The 13,781-nt window shown below is 38.3% G+C and overlaps 1 protein-coding gene across 1 annotated transcript in view; it reads left to right on the forward strand.

Annotated features, from left to right (window-relative positions):
- The first annotated feature begins 752 nt into the window (after window positions 1-752).
- The window catches only part of ankrd10b (ankyrin repeat domain 10b), a 14,223-nt gene continuing 1,194 nt past the window's right edge, over window positions 753-13,781 (forward strand). The window contains exons 1-5 of the mRNA XM_005945890.3: window positions 753-1,111; window positions 1,870-2,022; window positions 2,952-3,043; window positions 10,980-11,245; window positions 12,015-12,122. Of these exons, the coding sequence (XP_005945952.1) occupies window positions 914-1,111; window positions 1,870-2,022; window positions 2,952-3,043; window positions 10,980-11,245; window positions 12,015-12,122 (817 nt within the window). The 5' untranslated portion in view covers window positions 753-913. The remainder of the gene's footprint in view (window positions 1,112-1,869; window positions 2,023-2,951; window positions 3,044-10,979; window positions 11,246-12,014; window positions 12,123-13,781) is intronic.

Genomic DNA, 13,781 nt, shown 5'->3' on the forward strand with positions numbered 1-13,781 from the left:
ACTGAGAAAAATGAATGATATGTGTTCTTTCTCCCATTGTTGTCCTCTTATAGTCTCCACCCTTGTTTACAGAGCTGCGTGGGGATGATCTGCTCACTCAGAGATATGAGTGTGTATGTACAGACACAGAGGGGGAAAATATAGTTTGCATAAAGCATTTGACCTTAACTTTCATTGTTACTGCCAAAAATCAAAGTAGACCTTGAAAAAAAAAAATCATGAAATCATATCTAGTAATATATCATATGACAGAGAAACTGTATAACACAGCTTTTATTTTTTCACCAAAACAGGCTGATGTCAGCAGGCTGTACTAAAAAAACATCATAAAACATCAAAGTTTTAGTATAGCCCTTGCTCTTAAGTGGGAGTTATGCTCTCTGAGTGCTCTTGTTGATACAGTCCTCCATGTATTCTCCCACTGTACATTATTAAACAAGGAAGTCCAGAGGTGTTCAGAAGGAAAGATCCTAAGTTATCTAATTGGATTCTTATTATGTATTTTTTTTTTCAACATTTCGTTTTCAACACATAGCTGAAAAATTGAACATCAGAGTTTCATAACATTATAAGAACACCTTTTTGGGATATCATCAATCTTCCGTAGAAAGTAATTACAGGCTCCTGGTCTAACGTAAAATCTGGCACTCGACAGTGACCAGAGAGGAAAGCGGGGAAATCGGGAATGGGAAGTCCAGTCCGCAGTTTGCGGCTCTCTCAGCGGTTCTCGGGTTTCAGCTCGGCGCGTGCTCTACGCCTCCTGCTTTGTGTTGTCAGGCAGAGAAAGACGCGCCATTCAGGGTGGCGTGTGTCCTCGTGCACGGTCGCAGAGTCGGCGCGGAGGACTGAATCACATCTAGTTAATTTACTCTCTCCTCTTAAATAGTCGACTAATATTTATAATTTCGTTACCATGTCGGTGGGAGTGGAGTCTGGATTCTCAAGCGAGGAGGTCTTAAACAGCCGCTTCCCTCTCCATCGGGCTTGCAGGGATGGAGACGTCGGTGCCTTGTGCTCCCTCCTTCAGTGCACATCAAACCCGGCCGACCTCACGGTGGAGGACACTTTCTACGGCTGGACGCCCATACATTGGGCTGCTCACTTCGGAAAGGTATCGCTTCTGTCCGCCCGGGTTTTAGTTAATGGATTTTTTTTTTTTGGCGAAATGCTATCCAGAAGGAGCGTCGTCGCTCTTCGACATCATGAGGCTCGTCTCGGCCATTTCCTGATGTTTCCATTAACTGTTAGCTGATGAGACGAAGAAGCAGCCGTCCCTGAGTGTAGGCAGACAATGGACCGTTGAAGTTAAAGCGATACTTTTTAAAGCTAGTTTTCAATGAATTGTATTAGTATGCGCAAAATTGTAGGTACGTTTTTACCTAGTGTTGAACAGGAACCTTATTAATATTAACTAATGGCTTTAGGCGATAGGTTTAACACGAAATTCTAGCATTACAAGAGCCACAAATGTTAGCTAACGAGCAGTTAGTTAAATTGGATGTAGCCTCGCGGACTGTAGCAGGTTTGCGGCTAAAAAGGGCGGTTATTCAAACTGCTTTCAAGCCAACTCCCGGCGCTAATGACTCATTTTTAATGAAGCGTTTGAGTATAAAAAATACTCGCGGTAAGACTTGTTTAACAAACTGCACATTAGAAAAGGATAGGCCTCACGTTTGTACAGAGACTGGATTCATACCCCGAGGCAAAGCTTTGATAATTGTGCCTCGAAAACCCAGTCAGCCCACATAGGAGCGCTTCATTTTTGCCCTTTTTCGGCTGCTGTAACACACTTGTCTGTACCTGCCCTGTCTCAGAATGCAGGTAATGGGCCTGTCTGACTGTATGTGCATTGCACTTGTGTCTTCACAGCTCGATTGTGTGATGCGTCTGGTTCAGGTGGGCTGTGGTGTGAACGCGGTAACCTCCAGGTTTGCACAGACGCCCACTCACATTGCTGCTTTTGGGGGCCACCCTGAGTGTTTGTTATGGTTGCTTCAAGCTGGTGCAGATATTAACAAACAGGTACGATATCAGACCCACTCTCATCCTTTTTCACAGAGTTTCCTGAAGTGACATGTAGACTGCATTTGTTACAAAGTGGGACAAGAGGAAAACATAATTTAAAAAAAAAAAAGGGACAATGGTTTTTATGTGAAATGAAAAGGAAGCAGGGGGGAGGGCGAGTGAAAGGAGCGTGAGGGGTTGAGCTCAGATAATCCCATTGAAGAGGATAATTCTAATTTGGGGTCACGGCCCTGGCAGTGTTGCTGCTCACTCCTCCATTTGTCCCACCAATGCCCTCATATTCCATTTTATTTATTTATTTCTTCACCATATTTCCCGAAGCAGCCACTGTCAGACTGTTGAGTGCCTCACTCATCCCGTCTTTTCCTCTCCGTGGGATTTCATACACAGACAGGCTCATGCGCTGAGGCTATATTTTATGCTCCACTGCACTACTGAGAGGAATCAGATTAGTGGGGCACAGTGACATAACATATTGTCGTAATCAGGAACCACATTGCTTTGCAACTCCCATTGAATCTGCTTAGCGTCTGTGGAAATAAACACAAGGGAAAGTTCTCAGATTTGCGGACCTTTTCCTCTTGAGTGTGTAGCCTTTTAACTTTCCTGGGATTGGGCAGTAGGAAAGTGTGATATTTGAGTGCAGCCTACGTTGCATTGTGGTTGGAGAAAGCTGCCTCACTTTCCCCCCTCTCTCTCTCCTCTTTCCTCTGCTGCACTCTTACTAATGTGCAACTGTAAATGTGTGTGGGCGGCAGTAATGTCTGGGTGAAAAGTTCAGACTCTGCCCTGCAGCGTTACACCCTTTTATAATATCCAGTATGTGCTTAGGATGCAGTAATATGTGATACATTTGATAAATACTTAATTGGTAATGTCTGTCTGATACATTCTATATATAACTGCGGTCTCTTGTCATCACTCAGGACTATGTGGGCGAGACGCCCATCCACAAGGCTGCTCGCGCGGGCAGCCTGGAGTGTATCAACACTCTCTTGATTCAGGGAGCGAAAGCTGAGTAAGTCCTGTGATCAGTCCTGTGTCATCATTTCTTTTCCTCTGTACTATCCAGCAACTTAGTTACACCTTTACAAGGGATCGCCACCAAACTCACATCAGTACAGTTGTTAAGTCTAAATGTTTTATTCAGTTTCTTCAAAGTTGCAAATATGTGATCTGCAAAATTAACAGTGCAGGTCTTAAACATAAATTTGTAGAAGGTGCAGAATGTAATTACTAAGATTAAAATTTTTGATATTATATTATATTAGCTCCAGCCAAAAGGAATGCTGCTCTAGAAGCGGTTACTTTACTTTAAATCAGTTCAGGTTGTGTCTGTATATAACTTTAAACAAGATTTGAGCAAAGGACTGAATTAGTCATTTAGCTCAACAAAATAAAATCATCTTTGTTTTATTGTTCATGGGTTCATTAAAAATGTACACCAGACAACGGTGTAGACAATTACATCCTTGAAAATGTTTTTAGAAGTTCTAGAGATGCATTTTGTGAAACGGTAATAATATAGCAAAGTTAGCTTGCTTGACATGTTAAACATTAACAGAATTGGTGGCGCTTCCTTGAAAATGTGACACATTTTGTTAATCCTTAAAAATTGTTGTTTTTCATTGCAACAATTCGCATTAAGTTGCTCTCTATGTGTAACATTATCAGATAAGACATATTCCACAAGTGCCTGCTTGTGTACTTGAATAAGCAGACGTTTATTACCTTTATAGTCTGCTACACTTTATGTGTGTTACAGTAAAAGTTGATTATTAACTCTGCACGGCGTCTTTCATCTAGATGGCTGACTTTTTCAATCCAGCACGATTATTACACAAACATGAGGGCAACTTAATGTAAAGGTTGATAAACTGTTTAATTAGTAGGCCATGTTGCATGATCTCTGTTAAATCTAGAGTGTGGTTTTCTTTGTTAACATTTGTTTTAAAGATTTGTGTCTTAAATACACAGCTTAACTGGGTGACCAAATGCACATTGCTTTTTTATCTGAATACCTCTTTACTGTCATTGTGGAAAGGCTGTAAGGTGTTGCATTGAATGAAAATGCATTGATTAGGTGACCGTGTTTGGAAATGCAAAATCTTTTTTTTTCTTTTTTAAGTTTTTGCAAGATTGTTTTGGCTGCTTTCATGTCCACCTTTTTCAAAGATCATTAAAATTAACAATAATATCTGCATTGAGCAGATAACAGAGTTAGATATAATAGATCTTGCACGATAAATTTAACTTATTATTTTAGGAGGTAGACATAATCTCCTCTTGTAGTAATGATCAGTCACACCTTTACAGTTGTTTTGCCAACATACCCATTTATAGAAAACATTGTTATCACTGATGTTCGATCTGACACATGAACAAAGAAGTGAGGCAAGACTCACTTTTCCTGTTTGTTAAATTTAGCTTCAAGACCAGCAGGACTTGAAATAACAACAGCTATATCGTTACATCATAGCTGTTACTTTCCTAAAGGTCATGTGAATAAGCCTAATGAATTAGGCACCCAGTTTACATACTCACAGCTTACCTGTGTTATCCAGCTGTAAAACAAACAAAACAAAAAAAAGCCTTGAGTTGCTTCTCACTAAAGTAGGTTACCGGGTTTGTAAGTAGCTTTTTAATGCACAAAGAAATTAAAAGTTGCAGCTTACTTTAGTCTTAGGAGTTTAGGTGTTAGACTCAACATGTTTTATTTGTTTTTGTTTTTCAATTATGAAGTCTTGCAGCTTCATTTTCTGCAACATACTGCCTGCCTTTTCTTTGTGATCCCATTAGAGAACAGAAACCCCAAGCTACCAAGGAGTTTATATGTATGTTAATTTTTTTGTAGTCTAATAAATCTTTGTTCACCAAAAGCTCTCTGTAAAGAATTACCTTCTTTACAGAGAGCTTTTTCCCACCATGAAGCAGTAAAAGTGAGCTTTAGGTATAACCATGACAATACTGAACATAATCTGAGAGCAGTGCTGACTTTGGGCCTTGTTTCAGTAAAGGAATGCAAACAGTGCTCACACGCCTTTTCAAAAGGTTTTAGAGACACACACACCATGCATAATCTGTTCCGCATAGTTTCACAGAGTGCGCGTCCCAGAGTCATAAAAAACACTCGATGGAAATTAAAAACACTTCATTTTCTCCTTGTATAAACACCCTGGTTGCTACGGTTGCCTTGGCAAATTAAATCCACTGCTTTCATGCAGAGAAGCTCAGCAGTGGTTCACGCAGTGTGCATTTGGTTATCAGCTGATGAGTATTATATTTTTTGATGAAAATGATATGTGATTTTTTTTGTTTTGTTTTGTTTTTCTCCCTGCAGATCACAGATATTTAGTTTAGTTTATTATCAAGTTTGTTTGTTTTTCATTTATTTAACTTATGACTCAGAAATGTAGCGGGGGCGCAGCTGGGGGGAAGACTAAGGCACAGCAGGTGGGACTGGGGCTCATGACAAAATAACAAATTTCAGCATCAAAGGGCTTTCAAACATCTGCTAAAAAAAATATTCCAATGCTAACAAAGGTTGACAAAGAAAATAGTCTGCTGTCATGTGCAGTAAATATTTGGTGGCAAGGCAGCAAATGAACCTTGACGTGATAATTATTCAGGCAATCAGTCGTTGGTAGCACTCATGGTGCATTATATCTGATGCATAAGAGAGAAAATATTTTGCTGGGAAAAGATTTTTGTTTATGCAGTTTATACTATAATAATACAACTCTGCAATACATAGTAGTCTACATCATATACTACTATATGAACTAAGTTGTGTTCTTATGCTTTTAGTTTTTATACCCTAATTTTTAGTTGTAATGTTTAATTCAAAATATGTGTAATATACAAAGTCTAAAATACTGTGTTGATAATCTTCTAATTTGAATCTGTTAGTCAGGACAAATAGCTCTAAATCCACTCATTTAGAGCTTTGGTAATTTTTTTATTATAAATGCTGTTATAGAAGTCAAAGTTTCTGCATTTTCTTTTTGGAAGTTAGCTTGAACATTGAGTCTACTCTTTGAGATCTATTACTTGAACATCCATCTCCATGTCACATTTCTTTCATGTCAGATTAAAGCTCCGTGATAGGCATCTAAACACTTCCTTTGCCCTCCGGTCCACTCACTGCATTATGGGAGCGAAGCTTCAATAACAAGCACATTTTTACTGTGGAGTGTTTTGTACAGGATCTAAGGCAGTAAAATGGATTTAGTGGATTATGAATGGTTTATTCTTAATGGAAGCTCACATCAACATTACCATGGTTATAAAAGAAAAGCAATGCCTCCAAATATTTTCACAGAAGCCTTTGAGAGTACCTTTTTACAGCAAAGCTGCTAAATTATATTTCACGCAAACAGGATGTCCTTGTCACATTGATTATATGAACAGTGAATGAATGAATGAGTTTTATTCAGTCGCTTAAATCTACATTTTTCATTGAGGATTTTCCTCAGTGGGCTGTTCATCTTCTTGGCTTTGTTTTATGCTTGCTTTGTATTACATCCTCTTGAACACACTTGTCATCTGAGATTTCCTTTTCAACGGGGAGAAGTAATTCATAAGTGATAAAACTGTAAGCTTTGACTATATGTCAGAGCATTTTGCAGCTTTGACTGTTTCTGCTTATCTTCACATTTTCCATGTGGAAGAAAGAAGAGACACAAGAAGAGTGTGATGTACTCATTTGATTCATTAGAAGGAAGTGCTCTTGAAAGCCTTGAATTATGTATGAAATACTTTCATTCCTTTGGCCGTCACCTACAGATGCTTTTATGCACCTTTCTTTTTTTTTTTTAATGAGTGGGAACAACATTAAGTCCACCTAAACCTGAGGTTTGTGTTATTTTACTCAGTGGTGTCATCATGGTTGGATACAACTTGGGTCCTTCTTGAAGCATGCCTTGACGCTCAGCAGGCATTTTGGCAACACCTCTGTGCAAGCGTTTCTGCTTTAGTCTAAAAGATTGGGTTGACAGTCATAACTTACATAATTCCTTACTGGAACATAAAAACGATTAAATAAAACTCTTCAAAACTTTCCCCAGTGTCACAGTTCATCATGGTTTTATTTGTAGCTCTGTCCCGAGTGCTGACAGGATCAACATCTTTGGCTGTTTGCGCCAAGTCACTTGAACGAATGCCATCTTAAATCCTATTATAAATACACTACCAAGAAAAATGATAAGGACATCTATAAAGTACTCGTAGAATCACTCATAAAGTAGATATATGGTAACTAAATAAATCGGACCCAGCTTTATAAATATGAGCTTTACTTTTTGAAATCCAGTATTTAATTAGAATCATAAAACCAATGCTCTGATTTTGCTCTAGAACGCTAAAATAAACTTAGCACTAAAACTATATAGACTTTTTGGGGGGTAGATTTCTAAGAAATTCTTTTTTGTCATGAGCCTCAAACTGTAAAGGTGGTCCAGTAGCAAACTAGCAGCAGGTAGGCCAGTGCTTAGAGGCTGCCGGTGATGAGCATAGTGCAGGCATGCTTAGAGCAGCTGAGTGAGATGGGTTAGATTTGCATAACATCATGTACTGAACTGTCTAATGCTAACATCATCCTGTTGCAATGGTTATTCACTGTCATTTCACTGTACCAAATATTTTACGTTATACACAGAAATGTTTTCTTTTGTATGTCACAGTATTAACCCTATACAATATCATAGTCTGTTTTGACTTCTAATCTTTGTCACCTTTTCCTTCATGAAAGTGACAATAAGTTTACAAAAAAAGTTTTCTATACTGTTAACAGAAACAGAACCGTACATCTTAATGTTTTGCAGCCATTGAATTGGAAATGACTTGGTTTTTTCAAGTAATCCTAGAAAGGGGGAGAATAGACACTGCTGAGTCTGCCCCGTTCCCTGGGATAGCCGCACTGTTGTGGCATTGAGTGTTCTCACTATCGCTTCCTATCTACACACTGGCAAACTGTTGAGGTATTTCTTGCGGTGATTGGTTTTAATGCTAGGTTTTTTAATAAATCAAAACTAAAGTTTTAGACCTGCATGCTTTGCTTATTATCCATGATTGTTCCTGTATTTAGCCTCTTTTTTTTAATTTTATGATTTGTCTTTATTTTGTGAACTAACCATAGGAGTCCTTTAAATGGACAGGGTTAATCACGTGAGTCCCATGTCAACATGTAGCATGATAATAGGCTGCCTCTGGAAGGTTAGACAATAGTTAGAGAAGATGCATATTGTGTGCTTAGGACCGAAAAGCAAAGCATACCAGGCATTTACAAAGAATTAACGCTTCCTTTTTTTAAGTTGTTTTTTTGTTTTTTTGTTGTTGTTTTGTTTTGTTTTTTCTTTTAAGCTATACACAGCTATCCATTTTGTTGGATTAGTGATTACCATAGATGTCAGGTCTCACTAAAGGAATAATGGTTTAAATAATTAAGGAAATAGAAAAGGGGCATATTGTTTCAGTTATGTGGAGGGCGATGTTCAAGCTGAGATTTGGTTTGGAAACAAGTCAATGCTGGAAATGAAGCCAGAGGGTCAAATAAAGAAATGAGAGAATTAATTTGCAGCAGACTTTATCTGAAAACTTGAAATTTGCACTTATAGTCAGGCATTTAAAATGCCTGGCACTCATGAGTGTCTAATGTTTAGCTTCCTCCTTAAGAGATCCACAACATATACAGACACATAAAAAAATCACTGCACCTATAACCTCCTCCCCATCTTTGACCAACCCCACAGAAGAGCTGCAGTAATCTGCGAGTGTCTCTGCAATCACTCATTTGACATTGGATATAAGATTTCAAAACGAGGAGCAACTTTAATATCTTAAGTGCTTGAAAAGGGAAATCTCATTTGGGGATTGTTGAGGTGCAATTTCACCCTTGTCCAAAAAAAGGCTTAACCACTGAGTTCCTCTAGACAAGAATTAGGGCAAATACTTGTTGTGCCATTATCATACAATAAGTGGACATTAATGATTAAGATTAGAAGATGTTAGATTTTTATCACAGTAACAGTATGTTATTCTGTGTCTATCTGGTCCACTGTTTACTTAGGGAACTGTTTGTGTTCAAAGAGAGACACATTTTAACATTAAATTCTTATTTAGTATTATACATGAGAATTTCTATTCCTTAGAGTGAGACTGATCCATCTACCATTTAACATGTAAATGATATTCAGTTAAAATGTAACCTCTTGGATTAATCCTTTGGAAGCGTTAATTTTGAAGGGGACGGGTAATGTGCAACAAGTTTATTGTGTGATTTTTACTTGTTTGGTTTTTTTATTTTATATTTTTTTAAATCTTCAATTCTTTATAAAATGTTTTTTCACATGCACTAGTTCTTGAAATGTTTATTTCTGCACAACTGTTTAGATAAAAATGCAGAGAACGAGCAGTTTCTACACCTCACGAATGACCAAACAGCAGCTGTGTGCTTTAAATCCTGCCTCTTTGTGTGGAAGTTAATATCACCTGGTTTTTAATTTAACACTATAAACGCAAAGTTCAATGAAACAAAATGTATTCCTAAAATTTCGGTAAATCATTTTAGTCATGCATGAAACGACGTGACGATTGCTTTCAATGTTTTTCCTGTCGTGTTTTAAAAAAAAACAAAAAAAAAACAGTCCAGAGTCAGATGTGGGCCAGCGCTCCCAGTTCTTTGACAAAGACTGAGCTGTTTGGTTAGAGAACTCATTTCACAGCATGATGACATTTAGGCCCCGAACAACGGCAGTATTGTTTTTGTAACTGGCTGAAACAGACAAAAGAAATTTCCATCATTAAGCTGCAAGAAATGTTTTGGTTGGTCGATTATTTTCTGTATCCTTCAGCAGAATGATCATATTTTATATTAATAGCACCTTTTTTAAAATATAGTTTTTATTTTATTCCTGTGTAGTTTTTTCTCCTTGCTGTCCACATTTTACCTGCAGGTGAAATTGTTTCCACACTTTAATGCTGTTTGAAAACTGTAAATTTGTGAGGGGGAGGGGACACAGTGCTGTTTGCTCATTCATTACTGCTCCCAGAAAGTTACTTTATCACTGCTGCAACTGGCTATGGTTAACACAGAGTGCACAGACTACTTAGAGTTATTTTATTATGTTTTTTATTTTTTTATTCTCTTGCTCATTTTTCTTGAAACAACATGAGGACAAGTTCACTTTAGCTTCACATTCTCAACAAAAGAAGAGTGGTGTTGCTTGGGTGCTGCAGTTCGACCTTGATTTGTTCTCGCCCTAATCGTTCACTCTCTGGAGTTTGTTCTGAAGATTGCATCATAGTCTTCACCATCTTCTGATTCTCTGACTCATCTCTGGGGATTTCGTCACTTTGCCAGTCTGTCATTTTCTTTGCTGGCTTTTCCACGTGGACATTGACACAGAGAAGACAACATCACTGCGCTTTTGATGCGGCTTTGCAGAAATCCTTGAATTCTATCGGCGTTGGAGACGTGAGATGACAACCGCTTCTCATTCTTCGCAGAATGCTCCTTGATGTAGCCCGTTTGACGCGGTCTACGGATGTGATCTCCTGTGGATGCAGCGGATCATTTCATACATGTTCAAGTGCATGTGCTCAGCTGTCTTAACCATGTCCGTTTGCAGCAGACGTGTTTCCTTAATTATGTGGAAACAAGTGAAATCTTTAAGATGCAGATGATCCCAAAGGGATCAGTCGTCATCTGTCATGAAGATGACGAAGAGGATGTGAGAGAGGGTAGAGCAGCACAGGCTATTTCTATACATCTGTGTTCGTCTGTGTGTGCGAATATTTGCTTAATGAGTGTGCGTGCGTGCGTTTATGTATGTATGTGCGTGTGGGGGTGTGTGTGCCTGCGTGTGCGTGCTTGGGTTTGTCTCATTTTGTTTGTTTTATTTGTGTAAATGGAGCATACAGTGAGTGTCTCTAACACTCCCTTTTCTGTTGTGCAGTATGAGGAATGCCAGTGGGCTGACTGCTGCTGACCTGGCCCACGCGCAGGGATTCCGGGAGTGCGCTGAAATACTCTCCAATGCCCAGAACTTCCAACAAAACATGGCTCAGTCTCATAACGGGGTTTTTCTGAATGGCATGAGCCAGAATGGGGGCCACACTTACCCCACCATCCAGGGACGCAGCTTCTTGAATGGTATGCCCAACAGAAAAAGGTCTTTCGAAGGCATGGAAGCAAACCCTGGAAAGAAGGCTAGAACTAACGGTAAGTTACTAAGCTGATCAGGTCTGTTCAGATACTTTTTTTTTTTCTCTTCTGTTACCTTTTAAAGGAAATTGAAACTTTCAAGACATTATTACCCCTCAGCCATAAAAGGTTGATGGCATAGTGTCATGCACACCAAAGTTTGTGAATGCAATAACTCGAGAACGAGACAGTATAGGATTTTGAAATTGATGCCATCGAGTTCAAATCTCAGTGACCTCGACCTCAAGGTCAAAGGTCAAGATAATCTGAAAACCAAGTGAAGTAGGATTTTGAAATTGATACCATCAGTGTATCTAGGAGATTAAGGGGGTAGGTCTCTGCAGGTATTTACTTTTTAAAAAATATTTTCTGAAGTCTTTCCTCCAAAGGGTCTTGTTAGACTTAATTCACATTTTATGTGAGTCACAGCAATAGTGTGACACAGTGACTCTTTATTGATTATAATTCATTTTCCTGATATTAATTGATAATGTTGAAACACCAAAGGATGTTGGGTACTCAAACTTTTTTACACTCAGCTGTTTAATTTATTTCTAGCATGCATGAATGACAACAAAAAATAATTCAGTTTTGGTGAATTGGAGATCAGCAAATTGTCATCTACAAACTATATTCTTCCTTTCATCACATGACCAAGTGTCTGCATGTATTTTTAGGACAAAATCTGGGTTAATTGTATCTTCTAAGCAAATCTTTCTTTAAATGGATGGAAGAAACATGTCCTGGCTCTCAGCTCACTGATTTTTCCACCCGTCTTGGCTCTCAGGTTTTTGTGTGGAACCCAAATTGCTTAACGGGAATGGGCCACTAGATGGAGCTGGAGATGCGCAGATGGAGAGCATGAACATGGAGCTGGCAGCGACTGTAACCTCAGGTGGGCCAGGAAGCTTTGCATTTGGGATGAATGGGGTTGCACCATCACAAGGGCCGGGGCCCATGGATCAGGGGGGACCAGCCAGGTCGAGCCCCACAGCTAAAGAGCTGGAGGTCATCACTGTGGCGTCAATGCAGACCCCCTGTCGCTGCACCAACTCTTATGCCTACTTGTAAAGGGCTTGTGTGTGAAATGGCACACGCTAATGTTCCCATTTGTATGTTTGTTGTACGTTTCCTTTTTGAGTAATGCACAGATATTGAAATACATTTGTTTTGATTTGGTGGAGAGCTTCCTTTGAAAGATATTTAGCTGTGTGCGTGCGTGCGTGTGTGTGTGTTGTATTTTCTACTTTTCCATGTACCTGATTATACTCTTAAGGAGAAAGGCATTAATATGTGTTTGTTATACAGATATGTAGTCAGTGCATACGTCCGATTATACTGACCGTTCTCGTGTAATGCTTACTTTTTATTAGGTTTTAAATAAAAGGATGATTTTGTTTTGCACAATTATACCACGTTGTTTGCATTAAAAGTGCAAATGTTTATATTGGCTTCATAAAAAAATATTTAGTCATGTCTTATTATAACGCTTATAAGCGTGTGCATTATTGTATAATAAGGAAAACTTCATTTGTCACCTGATGTTGTGAACACCAACCTTCTGCTGCCAACACCAAAAAAATAGTAATGTTCGAGTTTGTTTTTCTCCCAGTTTAATAAATCCGTAAATATTGTTGATTTAAAATAATATTTAATAGGTGACATTTATGTGAAATTGGTACCTAAGCACTTTTTAAAACATACATAAAGAAAGTCTCTGGAAATTTTGCATTTTATATTGAAGAATGACTTTATGCCAAAGCATATCTGAACATGAATGTAGCTTTTAAAATTTACATAATTCACTGTGCAGCTTTCTTGGAGTTTCTAGATGCCCTTTAGTAACATTTACTGGTCCATGAGAGTAGAATTGGTTAACCCCTCTTTTTCACCTTTGTCAATGATTGGTCTGAAATATGATGAATGTTTACTGTGTGTGTGTGTGTGTGTGTGTGTGTGTGTGTTGGCGAACTTTTAAGGTAACTAGCAGCAAGGCTTGCATTTGCGTGTGTTACAGAAGAATACCCAGTGTGGGTTTGTTTTTTGTTTTTTTTTTAATTAATATCAGGCCATATTGCAATCGGTTGTTATGTACAAACAGTCCTGCTGAAAAAAAAGTTTGCATGGTTTTTTACACTTTGCAAAAAGCCTTATTTGTTAAGCTGCGTTAAGTAATCCAAACAGTAACTTAATGTATGCTGTGTTCAAATTTTATAGACGCTGGGGGGGAATTCTTTCTGTATTTTGTAGTACTATTTCATGTTGAACATGGTTTTTGTTTTTGTTTTACGTGGCAGAAGGTTTGAGTGTGTAGTCTTTGAATCTGGGGCATCAAATGTTTTGAGTACTGAGCAGATTTAGCTTTGTACTTGACTGCTTGACATCATTAAATGTGTATAAAGTTTATAAATGTGGCCTTTGTTTTCTTGGTGTATCCTCGTGCTCTTTTTTTTTTTTTTTTTTTTTTCTCTTCTGTTTCACAACAAATGTGTTTTGTTTTTTGTATGAATCGAGATCGCGACATTTTTCAGATGATTGCAAATACAGTGCCTTT

Source organism: Haplochromis burtoni, unplaced genomic scaffold, assembly GCF_018398535.1.
Source record: "Haplochromis burtoni strain Fernald_Lab_line unplaced genomic scaffold, NCSU_Asbu1 Contig_462, whole genome shotgun sequence".
NCBI lineage: Eukaryota > Metazoa > Chordata > Actinopteri > Cichliformes > Cichlidae > Haplochromis > Haplochromis burtoni.